This window comes from Nesoenas mayeri (assembly GCF_963082525.1).
Source record: "Nesoenas mayeri genome assembly, chromosome: 11".
NCBI classification, from domain to species: domain Eukaryota; kingdom Metazoa; phylum Chordata; class Aves; order Columbiformes; family Columbidae; genus Nesoenas; species Nesoenas mayeri.
In genome coordinates, this window is record NC_137563.1 from 2,339,823 (window position 1) to 2,358,290 (window position 18,468).

General features: G+C 41.4%; 1 protein-coding gene across 2 annotated transcripts in view; it reads right to left on the minus strand.

Moving 5' to 3' along the window:
* FBN1 (fibrillin 1) overlaps window positions 1-18,468 on the minus strand; it is a gene marked incomplete at both ends in the record, with an annotated part of 145,410 nt that overhangs the window by 111,666 nt on the left and 15,276 nt on the right. For both annotated transcript variants that reach the window (XM_080351428.1, XM_080351429.1), the window contains 3 exons: window positions 9,087-9,182; window positions 10,719-10,814; window positions 17,730-17,828. In XM_080351428.1, coding sequence (XP_080207554.1) covers window positions 9,087-9,182; window positions 10,719-10,814; window positions 17,730-17,828 — 291 coding nt within the window. The remainder of the gene's footprint in view (window positions 1-9,086; window positions 9,183-10,718; window positions 10,815-17,729; window positions 17,829-18,468) is intronic.

The window sequence follows — 18,468 nt, forward strand, 5'->3', positions numbered from 1 at the left end:
ACCGAGTTTGATACAACTTGTACTGTTAGTTTAACATAGTATCACCTTTCACGGAGCCATATCTTGTTGGGCTCCTGCTGGGACCTGAGAGCTGAAATAGCACAAGGTTTAATGCATGGCACTTCATTTTGCCCAGCCTGGCGCAGGCCAAGAGAAGCATTTCAAATTATTTAGATAACCACCCAGATTAAGTACCCGGCAAGATAGCTTGCTAAGTCATTCATCATTTGCCATTCCTGGCCTGCACTTGTGTCTAACAATGTTTTTACTAGAAGAGTCATTCAGATGAATGGAATGCACATCTCCGCTGGGTCTCCCCTGCCCAAGCAGCAGTCTAAACTTCAACCACCTTCAACGCTCCCTCCCTGCGATGCGTGAAAGCTATTTGGCCAAGTTCCCTCTGCCAACTTCTCGCCTATCTTCGCCTCTCACCTGCTTCTTTTGCTTTTTCTTTATGAGCCCCTAAACATCTACCCAATTCCAGAGTACTAAAACATGACCCCCTCCTCATTTCAGTTCTTCAAATTGTCCTCCTATTACTCCTTTACTATTCACCTCAAGAATCAAGTAACTGGAATAATTCACACTATGTGGTGCAATTGAGTTCCAGAGATAGTATCTGCATCATTAAATTATACCTTATCTTAAAAGTTATCAGAGCCCAAGTAATCTAACACTGGCTCTCCTTTCATGGCCATATATCACCTACCTCTTCTTTAACTGTCCATTTCAATGGTAGATCTTTTAGCCTTGAAAGTCTGCAGTCTGGCAGTCATTTTTGACCCTGTGGTTTTTTTGAAGCCCGTATTAATGTGACTGTAAAACTGTCATACTACCGTTTGATGTATCTCTCCAAGTTACCACCCATGCTGTCCCACCGGGACATGGAGATTCTCATAAAGGTTTCATCACGTCCCAGCAGGACAATTAGAATTCAGTGCTCGCTGGTTTTACTATTACCTCTTATAAACATTTCAAGCTCAAGTAGTATTCTGTCACTGTACGGCTCAACTGAACTAAGATGTCTGGACATATTATGCCAGCATAGAGACTAGTGTGGTGTGTCCCTCAGGGGTCCGTACTGGGACCAGTACTGTTTAATATCTTCATCAATGACACAGATGGTGGGATTGAGTACAGCTTTGATATTTTTCTGGATAAGGAGTACAAAGCCAGGCGCTGCTTTACAGCACAGCACAATTTGGAGAGTTATCTTTCTCTTCAGGGTCCTTTCCTTTCAGACCTTATTAGGCCTCTTTCCTTTTCCTACCGAGCGCCAAACTGTACAAGCTGTCACCAAAAACAAACAAACAAACACACACCAACCAAACAAAGCAAACAAAGCAACACAAACACCAAACCAAACCACTCAGCCATTATTCACAAACTTCTCCAGGCCAGTTGGAAGTGTGAATGTGACCATCCTTACAGCTCCTCCAAGGTAGTTGTTTCCTACAATTCTTTTTAACTTTCATACTGAGATAGCATATGTGATATCTTTCTAAATGTAACAGCTTACTTTAGGAAAGCTTTAAATTTGACAGAAATTTCATCAAGTCTATTACAAATACGCCACAAGGAGACTTACACGTGAGAACACAGCTGCACTGACCATTTTGAGCACCTCTGCTTAGGATGCATTTTCATCAGCGTTTTGCATCTGACCCACATAAAAGTATTGTTGTACTTGGAAATGCGTGTCAGTTTGTCCTTGCGTTAGGTGTGATCTATGATGTTTTAAAAGGGGTTCTCTTTTCTTTGTCAGAACTGACCATCATGAAAGCCTTAGATGACTTTACAGAAACAAAGACGACATGAAGCTCCTAACACAAATGTGACTGAGGTATCATACATACTGGTAGTTTAATTTTTTCTGTTGTAACAAAATTTTTCAGCTTACCAGCTCAATAAGAAAAAAAAATAAAAGGTTAAATGGAAAATATTCATGTAAAATTTCAGGGTGATTCACATGGAAAACATTCGTTACCACTGTAACAAATGGAAGAATTTCAGGTAGCTATGCTTGCTTATATATCAAAATATATCACAGCCCAGAGAAGAAGGAACATTTTTCTCCATAAATGACTAAGTGGGCACTGCTGGGTAAGTTCTGAGCTGCATTTACACGTTCCTTATATCACGTTCAGCTCCAGGACTCACCGTTTTGAAAGCACCTTTTCTATGGAAAGTTCCATGAGAAATGAGTCGTGCTCAGGTGTTTTGTGTTCTGTGCATTTTGTGGTGACCCAGGAGCTGGGAGATGGCGGAAATTAGGAAAATTGGTATGTCACAGTGGTACTAGGAGAGCAACAGTGGCTTGCAGACTCATTCTGAACGCCTCAAACGCAACGCTGTGCTGCAATGACAACCAAAATCTATGAAAGCTGACTCAGTCTTTCCGCACATAAAAAAATCTGACTTTCGTGATACAACACATCAGGCAGATTCTTCCCAGTTCTCCCTGGAGCTCCACAGAGCACAGATCTGGCAGTACAGGCCATCCGGGGAAGTTAGATCTTTCAACTGTCTGTACTGTGTATATAAAAGTCCTATCTGTATTAATGCAATATCACAGAACCAAACAAACAGAGACATCTCTTTGTGTATATAACTTCAACAGAACCTCTTGATGAAAGCACAAGCCTCCACCCTTCATTTCTTAGACACGACAAGGCAGATGGCGAGCACCAGGAGCAAGCAAAGCCGGCGCAAATTCAGTCCATCTGCAATGGGAGCAGACTGAATTTCCTGCCCGGCGAACGCGTGCCCAGGCTGCCAACACACCTGGACACGGGCACCGGGTTCAACACCAAACCTGCCTGCAGTACCAGGACACCGACCTCCGGGATTCTCACATGAGGCCCTTCAGTGTCCTACATGCAAGAATCAAATCTTACAGATTAGAACAAGGCAGCCACGCCATTCAAATGTTTGTATTATCATTTATACCAAAATATGGGCTCCTCAATATGTGATTAAATTTGGATGCATCTCCACCGGTACAACTAAAATCGAATCAATACCAAACAAGTCCAAATAATACCTTACTGCACATCTAAAGGTCAGTGCCCTTAGCAGCCAATCAAGAAGGCATGGAAATACAGAACGGGCTGCCAAGTAGTTGAATGAAAACTTTGGATTTGTTTGACTGAAATCAAAACTCAATTTGGAACAAAATGTAAATGTTCAGCTTCATGTACAAAAGTTGGAGCCCTCACATCTCACAAGAGACCTAAGCCCATATGTACTGAATCATTTATGGATCTTGACTAAGCTTTAAGCATATATCTGAAGAAACATTTTAAAACTTGCTATGTGATATTTTGAGATGCACAAAGCATAGAGCAAGCAACATAGGACCGGCTATGGGGTGTATTTGCAAGGAGCAGAACAATGGATAAAAGCCTTCACATACACAAGATCCTAAAAATGCTTTTTGGCATTAAATAACAGATTGAGCTTAGTAATGAGTTCTGATACAGAGATCCGCCGATTATATTGCTAAATATCCTAAACTACCCTAAATCACATCCAGTAACGCTGCAGAGACTGACTTGACCATTGAGCTGCAGCTTCACTTTTAAAAATGAAAAAAACCTCCCCATCCATTTATCTCAATCTCTCTTATAGAAAAGATAATCCAAGACACCAATACTGAATTCATGTTTTTTAACTGAAAGATGTCAAGGGTAGCAATATGTATTAAATTTAAACGTCACGCTATGACTGTATATATTTATCTTCAGCCCAAAGCCATTTTTTGGTAGTTTTTCAGGGAAGAAATGGTGTGCAAGAATCCTTACTCCAGGCCTTCAAGCTCAGCCATCATTCAGTTTGCTGCTATAATACTGTACATGCATTCATGTTACAGGGCTGCAGAAACTACATGTCTATGTCAACAGATGTGTTTCTTGGAAGACAGCTACAGAAATCAAGTTTATTCAAATGTTTGCCAGCTACCATATGCTGCAATACTACTTTAAATGCAACATAAGGCTTTGGGAACATACTTTTACTGCTATCTACACTTTGTTATTTACTTTCCATTTAGACTAAATACCAGAGACGGGGCACACTAAGGGGTGCACTGTCCTCTTTGTGAAAATATTCTACCCGTTGTAATATTTTGAAAGAAAAAACATATCCACAGCACTACGCTACTCTAGACCACTTTGAGCGGCTGCACTTTCAGAGGGAGGCTCTGGGAAAGATATTTTTACATATGGCATTAATTCTGGGAACTTTTAATAATGGCCAAATATAATTAAAAATCATGCAAAAATTCCTGCCATGGAGAGAGCAGTACAGAAAGGACTCTGTTTGAAGAAAAAGCAATCATTCGCTCATATTCTGAGTGCGGAGAAAAAAAAAACCAAAACACACATGGTACGCTTTTAATATTTGAACTACATCAGGCCCGATTCTGCTCCTATGCGAAGCGAGTGGCAAAGCTCCAAAATGCGGCAGAATTGAGCCCCTGATGTTGTCACAAGCATTCAAATAAACAAACAGGGCTGTAACACATTCTGAGCTTCCACTGTGTTCCTCTAAACGGATCCAGACAGCAAAAGAAAAGCACATTTCATAGCATTTTTGCAATACAATGATAACAACAATGTACAATTTTATATTCTATAGAATTCACCCTCTTAAAGTATAATCATCCAAATGTCCGAAGAGAAACAAAGAGTGAAGAAAGCTTTTGTGCACAAGTTTGGAGGACACAGTTCTACCCAATCTGATCAGCCTGTCTGATCTCTCTGAGCTTCTAACACCACTTTTTCCGCTGAACTCTCCTAACGTGTATGACATAGGGATGTTTTCACATGAGTCAAACACGGACATCTCACATAGCCAGCTAAATCCTCTAGGCTCTTTTACAGACAATAAAAAGAGCTGTCGATGTTCTGAATCATCCCCAGGGGAACATAAGCTAAATCTCTGCTCTCAGTCTCTTCAGCAACTCTAAAAGAAACTGCAGAATCTGTAACCCACTCAAGTTATTCAGTATTAAAAGTCAGACTGTGTAAAGATGGCATCCATGGCTTCGCTTGCATCTTCTTTTTCTGTTACTTGCAATTTCTTTTCACTAACAATACGACTAAACGATACGCTAAAAGCTGAGTGCACCTCTCAGATCTTAACTGATTCTGAAAGCTTGGGCCAAAATCCAGGAAGGCCCTTAAGCACTTGAATAACTTTAAGCATATTGACATCTCAGCTTTGAATTTAAACGCATGTCGAAGCCCATCACTGGACTGCAGCCAGAGCACTCAGCACCTTCCAGAAGGAATCCCTGAAGTTCAAATTTTAACCGAGCCAATATCCATGAAATATTTTCCTTTCTGGACTATGTATTTTTAAAGTGTCTAAAATTGCTGTAGGAAGCATTTCCAACTCCACTACACTTTTACTGTTTAGCTTATGTCAAGTTCACCTTTTTGATGAACGTTATCCCACCAAAAAGTCAGGTCTGTTGTACTTAGGATACACCTGCGTGCACTGCCCAGTACACCCAGGAGGCTTCAACTGCCCCGGGAAGCTGCCAAACACGATACACAACGGCTTAGGGACTAACGAGACATGGACACCACTTCTGACCATGCTGCAGTTACCAACCCAGCTCTGACAAAGTGCATCTCACCAGTGACACGGCACATACTCCCAGAAGATGAAGAGGCACTCCATTGATAATAATGAACCTAAAAATGCCTTCCGCTCATGTTCATAGCATTTTATACTACCATTAACATTTCTAAGACACACAAAAAGCAATTTGTGTGCCAAAACAGTCCAGGGCTGCTACCCTCCCAAAGAATGACTGAATAAATATATAAAAATACACATGCCACTAAGTTGATGGAGTTTGCTGCACTGTGGAAGCAGCAGGTCTTTCACCAGATAAAGCCCTTCAATTGCGGATGTATATGAAGTTAATGACCTACACCGAAGTCTTGTAGATCTTCATTAACAACCATATGGTCAGCATTTACTGAGGTAATAGCGATCAGGCTAATGTGTATTACAAATATGGACCAACTGTATAGAAGAACAGTAGAAACAGAAGTACACAACTTGCCTCTGGACGTAAGAAACTGGCTCTAACTTTGCTACAACCACCTGCAACATTTTAATTGTCTTCCCTATCAGATTGTTGGAATAACCCCCATGAATTTTGTTGCCTCAACATTGTTTTACTCAAGACAGTTTTAAGCTATGACATATGCAGCAAAAGCTGGAATATTCTTTGGTCTGTGACATACGTGCCACAAACACTCTGTGACTGTCACTATTACTCGACACTTGCAGAGAAAAGCACTGCGTGAAACGCAGCAGTAAATTACTGACATGACTGTTAGCTTGTGGCATGGCATAACCTAGAAGTCAAACCACAGCCAAACAGATGGAGAATGTGCAGGCCACAAAACCATATCACTTCACATTACATTTATACCCAGAAATGGTGTTTTCAAAACAATCTGCCTCTCCTGCTTTCCCCAGAAATGGGATACAGACTATTTCTCTTCAGTAATTTCCTTTTGTTCCCTCTCCATGCATAGAGATGCTTTGGTTTTGTTTTGTTCACTTTTCTTTCTAATAAAGACATAGCTTTACTCTACAAGGCATGAATCTTGTCCATTTACTGGATAATATCCATCCACATATACATCAGAAGCCCACCAGGGAGTGTCACAAATCCACATAACTTTCCAAAGCTAGATTCAAAACATGGACCTCTTACTTAGTTGACAGATGTGTAAAATCGTACGCAGCCAGCCAACTCCCTAATGACCACACAGGTGCATGTGCTGAACAATGCAATTTATTCTGCCTGAGACCAACATTAGCTTAGACTTGAAACATTATCTTCAGAAAAAGTTTTTCTGATGGCATAATGCGATTCTGGGACCAAAAACTACCACACCCTTTTTAGAGGAGGGGAACATATTAGCTCAGCTAGGTAGAGAGGCTACAGGAAATCTCTGTGAAAGAAGCCAAATTTCAGAGGTTTTCTAGGAAGATATGACTATCCTTTGGCCTTGATACTGCAGTGAGCATTAGCCAGAAATACTACAGCTCATTAATGTCTATTTTCTCTTTTATTGATAACCACAGAACCAAATGCATGTTCTAAGTAAAAAGTGCCTATGGACGAGGCATATAAGTTGCAGATTTCCACCTCAGTTGTGCTCGGCAACATGCACGGGGTTTCATGACAGCAGGATTTGGCTCACATGGCTCTGTGTCACCAGTTTCTCACTCCACCCAACACAAGGCAGGAGCCCCGAGGGACAGGACTGAAGCCGTTAGCAGCCTTCAGCCTTCAAACTTGCCCTAATGAGCTGGAGTCAAACTGGTCCCAGATTAGGCAACATAAAAGCAGCATTGAACAACCTTCTTCTGAACTTGCACTTCACCAGACTGAAGACCCAAATCCTTCACCCACGGAGAACGAGCAGTCATAGCTTGAAATTCAAAGCCTTTGCAGTAATGTTCAGTACATTCTTTACTTGTAAAGCCTTTATTCTCTTAAAACTTGTGATTTTTAACCTAATTTTCCATTTCGCTCACTCCCCTCCATCAGTGAGATCCCAAGATTCAGAACTAAGCTACTTTTTAATCTTCAGAATAACTTCACCATCAGTTTGAACTACTTCTACAACATCTGAGTGGACAACTGGCAAGACTTCACACAGCACTAACACCGCAACTTTTTTCTGCTGTACAAAGTGCAGGAAATACCCACTTCATCCTACTGTCCTCTCTGGCTTTAGTCCCCTAGGATGCTTTGTTCTGCATCACCCACCTATGCTGCCCATATGAAAAACCAACCAACCAAGCATCAATCCAGGTGCAGCACCATCAGTAGAGAACACCCGACACACTCACAGACAGAAATTGCATGTGCTAAGCACATCCCATACCTGCAAGCCCCAAATCAGATTTTAATGTCTATTCTGTCCCAGGTTCAGAGATACATAATGCAACCTATTGTATGAGTCGCACGTATGAACGTCCAACTAAACAGATCAATCGATAGCTCTAACAAATGACAATGTTTTATTTTTAAAATTACAAAATTCAACAGAAGGATTATACCTAATCATTGTTCACTATATCTCGCTCAAATGAACCATAAAATTGGTTTAATGACCCTGAAAAAAAATCCATATATCAGATAAGACAGTTGGTATAGCTGTGTTTTCATCTGGAAACAGCTCTGATTATCTCTATGGATACACAAATAAAAAGCTAAAATTGATAACAATAAACCTGTACAAAATGGAAAGAAGAATTGAATAAACTCTGGCAAAACAAAACACAACAAAGGCAGAAGCAAGATGCTGCTTATCATTGGTAAGTGAATGCATTGGAGATAAAAGGAGCTTTTCTGATGACTTAAGAAACCAAATCGAAGTTTGAATTAAGAGACTTATCAATATTTTTGATTTGCCACCTCTTTCACTGGATTGTTTTCATAGCAAAAAACGAAACAAAAGAAAGGCCTTAATCAGTTGCATGTGTGTTTCATCCTGGCCTCTATCCCTATGAACCTCAAATACTGCTAAAAATGCTATTTAACATTTATTTTCAGTCTTCAGACTAACAAAACCTAATCCAATTGATTCAACTATAGATTAGAATAAGTAAGAGCAACTCTCCTCTTATATTAAAAGAATTGCGGGGCTTGCCCCAGCAGAAGAAAACGACACTTGGTAAACCTACTGTGAACTGAAGAACTAACCATTAAAATCATATCAATCAACACCTGGCATATATTAAAAAAAAAAATCCAATGTCAAAGTTTTCTTTCTCATTAAAAATGGCATTTAGGAAGTTATCATTTTAATTTGTGTTATTTGATAACTAGTAACTCCACCATTTTCTTAGACTGGAGTTTTCCTTGCGGTAAAGCTTCCTTCCATTGCATTCTACAAGGACGTTATTTCTATTTTACCTTATTCATAGACAGCAATACAATATTACTTTTAAAATATTTTCTTTCATATTACTGTTTAAGTATTTTAAAGTTACTATTAAGCAAATTGGCACGTCACTTTTTCCCACTGTGTCAGGGCACATACCTCTTTCACACTGGGGGCCAGTAAAGCCGTATGTGCAAGCACACCGGTTCGGAGCCACGCATCTCCCTCCATTCAGACATCCGTTTTCACAGACAGCTGTATCAGGGGGAAGGAAAAGTAATCTTTATTGAGCTATTTCCAGAAAGGCATGAAGGTATGTACTTGACAAGCTCAGGTAAATTGGTAAAAACAGTAAACATAACAGAACAGGATGCTTTGTTTTCCAGAATCTACCTCCTACATCTTGGCCTCATTAGTATCACGACTTCATCTTTTCAAGGGATCGTAAGATAAACGCAGTAACAATCTCAGCTTCTCTCTTTGGGATTGCTAGACAATTCCATAGCTTCAAAAGAACATCTCTTTCAAACTGTCAACAAAGAAACACTGAAATACTAGAGACTGAAGGTAGAAGGTGCAGAAGAAAATTTCACCTCAAAATCCTCAAAGTTGTTCCCTGTTCAGAAGCACATTTCAAAATGTATTTGGCTTCCCTACCATAATAGAAAAACAATCCTGTATTAAAAGGCTGTATGCTGATATTAAATACGTCATGCTATCAACTAGGATGGCAAAACGTAATCAATATCTATTTTAAGTCAATCCAAGATATTCCTCCCCTGTACAATGCTGTCACTAGATTCAGAACCCAGTTTTCCTCATAATATACTCCAAAAGCAGTTGCGCTCAAAATTAATCAGAAAATACAGCATTCACATGAAAAGGGGGCTGTTAAATACAATCTGATGCTCGTCGAGTAATGTTATTCTTTGCTCCATTTCACATTCACTTCAGTACAAAGGAGGTTTCCATTTATCCTCTTTTATCCACTTGATATTTCACAGAGAAGGCAGAAGTACAATTCTTAATCCTTTCACCATGTGATCCTCTTCCAGATTATTAGGGTAAATTCCTGGTCCCACTGAAGTTCATGTAAAGTGTGCCATTGATTTTGACAGAGCACAAAAGGTTTTCATTAAACGAGCTAAACACATTTTCTCTGTCAGACTAATAGTTCACTAGATAGCAACATGACAGCCTCGGTTAAAAGGCAGCGTCTACTTCCTTATTTGAGTTTCTTCACAGCATCCCAGCCAAGAAGAGCAAGAGATCACCAGAGTCACTTTGGGAGAGATTTCAAGCAGTGGATCCAGGAATGTTGTTGGCTCAGAATTGCTTGAGGAAATAAAAAAATGCCGACCGACAACATCAAAATGACCAAAATTCCTAAAACATACTAGCTGAAGCAAACCCCTGAAATTAAAACAAGGCTTTGTATTAAAAAGCTTAATTTTGTCTATAAAGATGAAAACTGAATCCCATGTAAATTCTAAATGTATGGCCTATTGCTCTGGTGAGTGGAAAGCCCTGGAGGTCCACGGGAATTATGGTAGTGTGAGAACTACAGGATCAGGTTATACCCAATTATTATGAATTCACATGATGTTTATTTTAATAGTCCTCATCAGAAAGAATTCACTCGGCATTCATTACAAAGTCATGTGTTTTCCTGTAAAATTCCACTGTACCTGATCAAAACCAATCTGAACATCAGCTGAAATTTAGTGCTGAAGGCTGCCCAATCCACACAGCCCAGAATTATGGTATCTATATTAATAAAAGTGTACTTACGCTGTCCACAGTGTGTTCCTGTATATCCCTTTTGACAGAGGCAATGGTCATCACTGCAGCTCCCTCCATTCATGCACCGGATGTTACAGTGTTGTACTGCAAAGGAGAAAAGGTTTTCCTCAGTTAAACCAAACCAGGCAGAAACATTTAACTGTTTTTCCTTTGTTTAAGGATTGATTCTATGAACTAGAAAGCAGTATTAGAAACCAAGGATGCATATGTTAGGATACATGCTTAAAATGGCAATACGGAAAACAATATGATGGTTCTTAAGGAATATAGGACACGGTGCAAGGATTTGATACCACCCTTATTCACTGAAATCAAAAGCATTACATATGAGCATAAATCCGAAGTATTTGTCTAGTAATCAGTATAGTTATATATTTTTAACTTTTTTTTTATAATTATATATTTTTAACTTTTTTTTTTTTTATAATTAAATATTTTCAACTAGAGATTAGGAACAACTTAAAGTATATCAAGCTGCAGAGAAGCAGGCAGGACTCCCAACAAACTGAAGTCCCCCTTACAGGTCCTGCTGCCTGACACTGAGCAGCTGGGAAACGGCTTCTCTCTTAAGAACCACATGAAAGGCTCCTCCCCAGACATGATTACGGTCAGATCAGCATTTTAGTAGATTGGGAGCACTGGATACCTACAACACCTGAAATGCTCAGGACTGAAAAACCTCCCGCCAAAGCCTGTTGCTAACAGGTGCCATGCCAACCAGGGAATTCCTCCTGTTGCACAAAGCCCCTGGGCATCATTTGGCTTTTTACTGTTCACAAGTATGTGAATGGAATTTTACTTTTGTTTTCAAGCAGAAATATTAACTTCAACTGTCTTGCCTTCTATAGCAACATGAATCCACAGAACAGAAGTTAAACATGCAGTCAGAAAAAGGGTTTAAAAACATCTAGCATTGAAAGCACTGGTACTCTTAATTCTTAAATTAGGCAAGTAAAGACTTGTGTCTTACATTTCTAATGTGTCTAATGGTTATGATACATCTTTGTTCTACTCTGGATGTACTTCAGGCAACAAGAATATACTAACGTTCCTCAACAAAAAGTAAAACTGTCTGCAAATACAGAGTGAATATCTGGTGAAGATTTTTGGACCATGTCCTAAGTAGGTCAGAAAAAGGTGTGTAGTTACTTTAAAATGTGTAGCTCAACTTCGCTTTATACAATCTTAGAAAAACAGAGGGGATTACAAAAAGCATAGGAAATGATATCATCTGTCAAGCAGGGAAGGAACTTAAAAACCACAAACTGATTTCAATTAGAGCAAGCTATGCCAAGAGCTAATTTCCATTCCCACATGAAGACCAAAGCCATTTAAATAGTTTGAACTACAGTTGAGATAAAAAGGTTAACAGTAGCTTATATGATGATTCTCATATTATTTGTTCAAGTAAAAGTAACGTATATTTCCCCATTTTGGGAAAAGGAGTGGTTTTACACAAAACACACACCAAGTTTCCATAATTTGTCTCATTGCTTCCTAAAGGAACTTTTCCAAGGTAAAATATTTCTTCCTCTTTTTTAAACTAAAAACATTAGGGAAGACTGCTGGGACACCCAGTCATCTTTATTAAATGAGCCATTCAAATCAGTGAGCTTCCTCCCTTATTGCCATGCAACAAAATCAGTGACACACAGTCAGTAAACCAATTATTAATTTTCTCCCCTCTTTTGAGGGAATGTTGAAAATACTATTTCCAAAATCATACAGACTATTCTGAAATATTAGTCTTCCAAAAGTTTATAGAAAAACATACAAAGGCTGTCTGGAGCTCAGATGATGGTTTTGAAACTGCATTTTTGAAAAGTAGCAGAGTAATGCAGGTCCAGAGTCTCTTTTCTCAGCTATATCAACAATTCCACTAATGTTAGCAGGAATATTCCAGTAAATGAAATAACCTGTTCCAAGGTATGACACTGACAGAGACTCAAGGAAAAAGCACGGGAATTACCATAATGCTGGTAAATCAACGCATACAGCTTTGCCTTACCTCGGCATGCACAGGAAATGTTAACAACATTAATAAATCATTACTTTCAATCAATTATTGTTCTCTTTTGGGTCCAATTTGTAAACAGTCTGCACTGGAAACTTCTGAAGTCAAAACAGGAATAACTCCAGGAGCATAGCTTTATAAACCTGCAAAAGAGCCAGCGAGACCAGACACATCCACACACGCTTTGTGTGTGGGCAACGTCCACATTGTTTATCAAAGTGAAACAACGAGCTGCAAGCTTAAGCGTAACAGTTCCCAGCTTTCTTAATTCTTAGCAAAACTGAGCTAAGGCTTCACACCACGAGCACTAATCACACCAAAACCACTCACAAAACGTTCAGGGCCTCACTGAGCAGCCAAAACGTAACACGCGTGCCATGTACCGTGCAGTCCCAAGCTAAAGAACATCAAGAGTCTGCAGCCCGCAGGTGGGAAAGCTGGGGAGCCGCTCACCCAGCGCCTCAAGCCGAGGGCTCCGCGGGGCCGGCGCGGGCACCCGGGGCCTCTCGCCTGTCTCTGCCACTGCCGAGGAAACGCTCCCAGCCCGGCCGTGCATGACGCAGGGCTTTGCCTGCCAGGAGCTGTAAACAAGGAATGACGGGCTCATCACGTCCCAGATGCTCAGCGTGCTTTCTCTGTCGAGTGACTGACTCAGGAGAGAGATGGCAGCTAGCGCTGGGATGGGACGCCAGCCTGCAGCCCTGAACGGGGTGCTGAGAAATCCCACAGCAGCCTTGAAAACTCTGGAAGCATTTAAAATTCAAGACCTTTTATCACCTCTGCGAGCAGCAGAACATAAGAGAAGGGTCTGAGCTCCAGGTTTTCCTGCCGTTGAACAGACACCTCCCACAGCAGCCCGAGGAGCGGGATCCCGGGCACAAAGCCAAAGGCGCAGGCTCCAGCCTTCCCCCCCAGCACCGCGGTCCCTGGGGAACAGTCCAGACCTCGGCTGCTGACAGCGGAGCGCAGCACTCCCACTGTCCACCCAGGCGGTGCCACCAGCCTGCCGGGGGCACAGACACTCGTCCCTGCCAGCTGCCGCCCCCAGCGCCCTCACGCCTCTCGCTGCCTCTGCTGCAGCTCCGTTCCTGCAGAGACAGCCCCTCAGCAAACGCCTTCTCTGCCCTGGGGAGACCACACCTGGAATCTTGTGTCCAGTTGTGGCCCCTCAGTTCCAGCAGGACAGGGAACTGCTGGAGAGAGTCCAGCGCAGCCACCAAGATGCTGGAGGGAGTGGAGCATCTCCCGTGTGAGGAAAGGCTGAGGGAGCTGGGGCTCTGGAGCTGGACAAGAGGACACTGAGGGGAGAATCATTCATGTTTACAGACATATAAAGGATGAGTGTCAGGAAGATGGAGCCAGGCTCTTCTCGGTGACAACCAGTGATAGGACAAGGGGTAATGGGTTCAAACCGGAACACAGGAGGTTCCACTTAAATTTGAGAAGAAAGTTCTTCGTGGTGAGGGTGGCAGAGCCTGGCCCAGGCTGCCCAGGGGGGTTGTGGAGTCTCCTTCTCTGCAGACATTCCAACCCGCCTGGACATCTTCCTGTGTAACCTCATCTGGGTGTTCCTGCTCCATGGGGGGACTGCACTGGATGCGCTTTCCAGGGCCCTTCAACCCCTCACATTCTGGGATTCTGTGATTCCCTGTTTAGGCCAGCCCAAGCCATTCTGACTAAAACAGGCTGGACACAAAGCCAAGTGGCTGAGCTCAGAAACACACCTGATCCACAACCCTCGGGGCAGCACAGGGTGCTCGATGCATAAGGAGGGACCCTCCTCCTCCTCACTCACCCCCTGCTCCCACAGGGGCAGAGCAGCAGCTCCAACACAACAGGATCGCAGGGTACGGCTGCAGCACAAACCGGGCACGGCTGCACCACCACCAGACAAGGGCCAAGCCACGGCCCAGCGGGTTTGGGAGGCAGCAGTGGAGCAGCCATGGCAGCGCTGGCGCAGCACGGGGTGTGGGACATGTCCCCACACATGCACCTGTAATGTCAGAGCCACTCACACACCACAGCCAGCGGGGGGAGGCCTCCATATGCGGCAATCTTATCTGCAAGACTACTGTAAGCATACCCAAAAATTCACTGATTACATAGAAATAACCAGCAAGTTCACCGATGTCACGAAAATCCCTGCTGAGAAAACCACCGGTTGCTCTTTTCAACCACAAATCAGATTCCTAAAGCTGACTCGTAACCAGAAACGCCCCCAAACTGACCTGCATAAGAATCAAACTTGAAGGCTTTGTTTTGCTTTCCGATCCACGTGCTTTCCAATTTGCATTAATTATTTAATTCCAGCAGACAACCAGTAAATAAGAGCCACCGTGAATTTGGTTCCTGCCTATGGTTGTATGTGCTATAAAACCTGTGCCCGCTACCGACTCCGTAAGTACCGAAGACACACATAGCTTAAAATATCCAAAAGACAACACTCTCATATATCAAAGGGCATATATTTAATCCTGAGAAATCACGGTATTTTCACTCATATTTGTTATTTGTATTTCCCACGTGACAAACTTGCATCATCCACTTTTGATTTTTTAAATTGTTCTAATAACAGTTTTTCTCATTTGTTAAAACTTGTAATTAAAATAAGGTTTCATGAATGCGTATTCTGACAAAATATTAACTGTTACCAATGGGAGATGACAGTAACCCTTTGATGTCAAACAGTATTGTTTATGTTTACTTTGTTTCCTAAATAGCAGATCTGAGTCATTGTGGTCTGCTGTGTAAATATGTATTCATGGATTTCGTCTACAGTGCCAACAGAGCAAATGACTTACAGAAAGTGTATGTTCTGTGAGTCCTAATGAGGTGCTGGGTCATAAACATTATTACACAAGAGCGCACAGAGGCAATGGAGTCCTTTCTCTCTACAACTCAAGACACTTTCGCTTTTAGAATTGGTTTGTTTCTATAAATAAAGGTGATGTGACCGCTCACACAAAATGTATCTTAAATTATTGCACTGATTAAACAAACTATAAACAATATCTTTCTTTAAGCAGCTGCTAAGTCTATTTGTAAAGTGTTAATACTTATACTGTATATAGAAAAGCAACATTTAATAGTGGGTAAACCTACGTAGTAATGTAAGGAAAATAATGTCAGCACCAATTAAAGATTATGATTAGCAGAATATTCATGCCCAGAAGAACTAATTGTCAACAACCAAAATAGTGATGTCATTTAGGCTTTAGAAGTGGCTTGATTAAAAACTGTAGTAAAGTCCTTCCGCTGCCATTTATCTGTGCGGCTCCAATAACAGCTAAAACTACAGAGATCAATGGCAGAACGTTTCAAAAAAAGAATCACAAGAAGAACTGTAATGTTACTCATACTCTGTTTTTCTTTCAAGTCTTGACTCATAAAATACTTCAGTGTGGCCTCAGAAAAAAAATGAGGTAATACTAAGGCCCACTCGTTCCTGCCTTTTACAAAGGTGCCAAAACTTCTAACAGATGGAGGGATATATCTCTCCTCTGTACCCTGAAGGGGACTTGGGAGAAGGTCATACTTTCCTTTTAGTGGCTTACAGGATTAAGGCGTATGCACCTGGTAAAACAGTAGCTGCAAACCGAGGCAGGAACACAACACACACATTTGTGCGGCATTTTGTACCCTTCCTCCTCCCAGCACTCTCCATACCCTCCTCACACTGACCTCTCCTTAACAGACATCACAGGAGCCTGAGAAGGGGGTTGAACTACAAAGAACAATATTTACCATTTGAGTACATGCCATTCCACTACATTCCAGAGTTGTTATTGTTTTTCCACAGTTATTGCACAAAAAGGATGCTAAAGCCACAAACTGAAGTTGTCAGCTATGTGGGAACACTGTTATCAACTAGGAAAGCAGAAAAATGGCAAGGTAAAAACACAGGGGCACAGCAGACCACACACTGAGCCTGAAAAGATACTCAGGATCAAAAGGGTGACCATTATGCACAATATTACAGATCTCAGCTGAGCGCATCCCCCACTGACTTCAGTTAAGATGTTGTTCAGATAGTTACGGGCATATGTGGGAACCAATCTCCCCCAAAATTCTTCCCAGAAACTTCACGTTTTATACAAAAATCAAAACCTTCTACATTCTAAGAGACAAGCACCATACTCAAATGAGGCTACAGTGGAATGACAGCTCGCATTTCAGATGTGAACTGAGCTACTATCCAAAGAAAAATCCTACTCCTTCTCAGATGCTCTGCCCATGATCAGCCATTGAGCTATCTGGTTCACTGAATGAATTTAATTTTACTTATTTTTTTTCTGGATCTGGGGAACCTTGCTCAAAAACCTGAAATCCAAAATTTCTAGGAAAAGTCAACTCTGTAAAGCTTCATTTCCAAAGCATCTGGGTTTTTTTCTGATGAAAAGCTCCTCCACTGAAAAACCTGGACCAGCTCTGTACCTCTCGCACCTACAGAAGTATCACTTGAATAAGGTCAGAGATATTAAATTCAGAAGATACGTACTGAGCCTGGCAAGGAAATGCCCTAATACTTGTAGGCCTATGTATGTAAAATACAGCAGTGTCTGGCTCCAAAATGAGAGCAGAATTACAAAGGAAGTCAAATTCAGCCAATTGTTAACAGTTGTCTCTCTCTCATTGCAACTTTTGTGCTGTATATGCGTGCATGTCTAGCATTGAATAGAGATAAGGCATTTTCCAGAAAGCAAGGAAGACTGGAATTAGTTTTACAAACTGGCAAGTGAATATAGCTTCCAATAAAACCAATTTGCTTTTAATTTGGCAAAAAAAAAAGAGTGTCCCCAATAGCTAGTCTCTGAGTCATTCTTCACTTTCATCATAGGACACTGCGCTTTCTTTCCTGTGCTAAAAGTACATCTGGTGACTCAGAGGTTATTTGTCTTAAATATTGACCACTGAACAATCTTACATACCTTAGTAGCTTCACAGACTCAAAAGAGTAGTATCAGAGACACAGAAGAAATACTTACTTGATTTTGAGCCACAGGAGGGGGCTATCTGACCATTTGGGCACGTGCACATGTTTGGTCTAGAGCAAAATCCATCCCCACAGGAATGTCTGCAGATTGCTGTAAAGAAAACATAAATGCCTTTAAAAATGCTTCAAAAACCTCAAACGCATAAAAAACACCTGATAGAAAATATGCATTCGTACTGAATATTAATACCATAACAAATACCTCCAAACTCCTTCAACAGCACACAACAGATTCTAAAGCAGTTCGTCCTGTTGATCCACACCTCTATAGGGGACAGCTAAAACCCTTCAGAAGCTGCTGTGGAAAGGTCTGGGAAGATGCACAGGCCACACTAGATGTAGGGAGATTTCCTTGCAAAAGTGAAACTGTGGTCCATTGTTGCCAGCCCGCTCTTGGAGGAAGGATGGCACTGAGGCACCATGACAATGCTCCCTTTATTTCTCCACAAGCCTAACAATTCCCATCTGACCATGCTCTGCCTCAGCATCTCTGCAGAGGGTCTTACCAGACTGAAGCAAAGTGCCTTTAATAATTATTTCTGGTACATTGTACCATTACACATGAATATGCATACAGCACTAGGATGTATATATGTATATATTTATATCCCTACACACATATTTCAGGGATGTGGTCCAAACAAGCAGAGAAAATGTACTTGCTGGCCCGATGCTGTTGCCTCCTTCCATTTACTTAAATAGATGAACATATTCCACGGCTACTCGCTCCT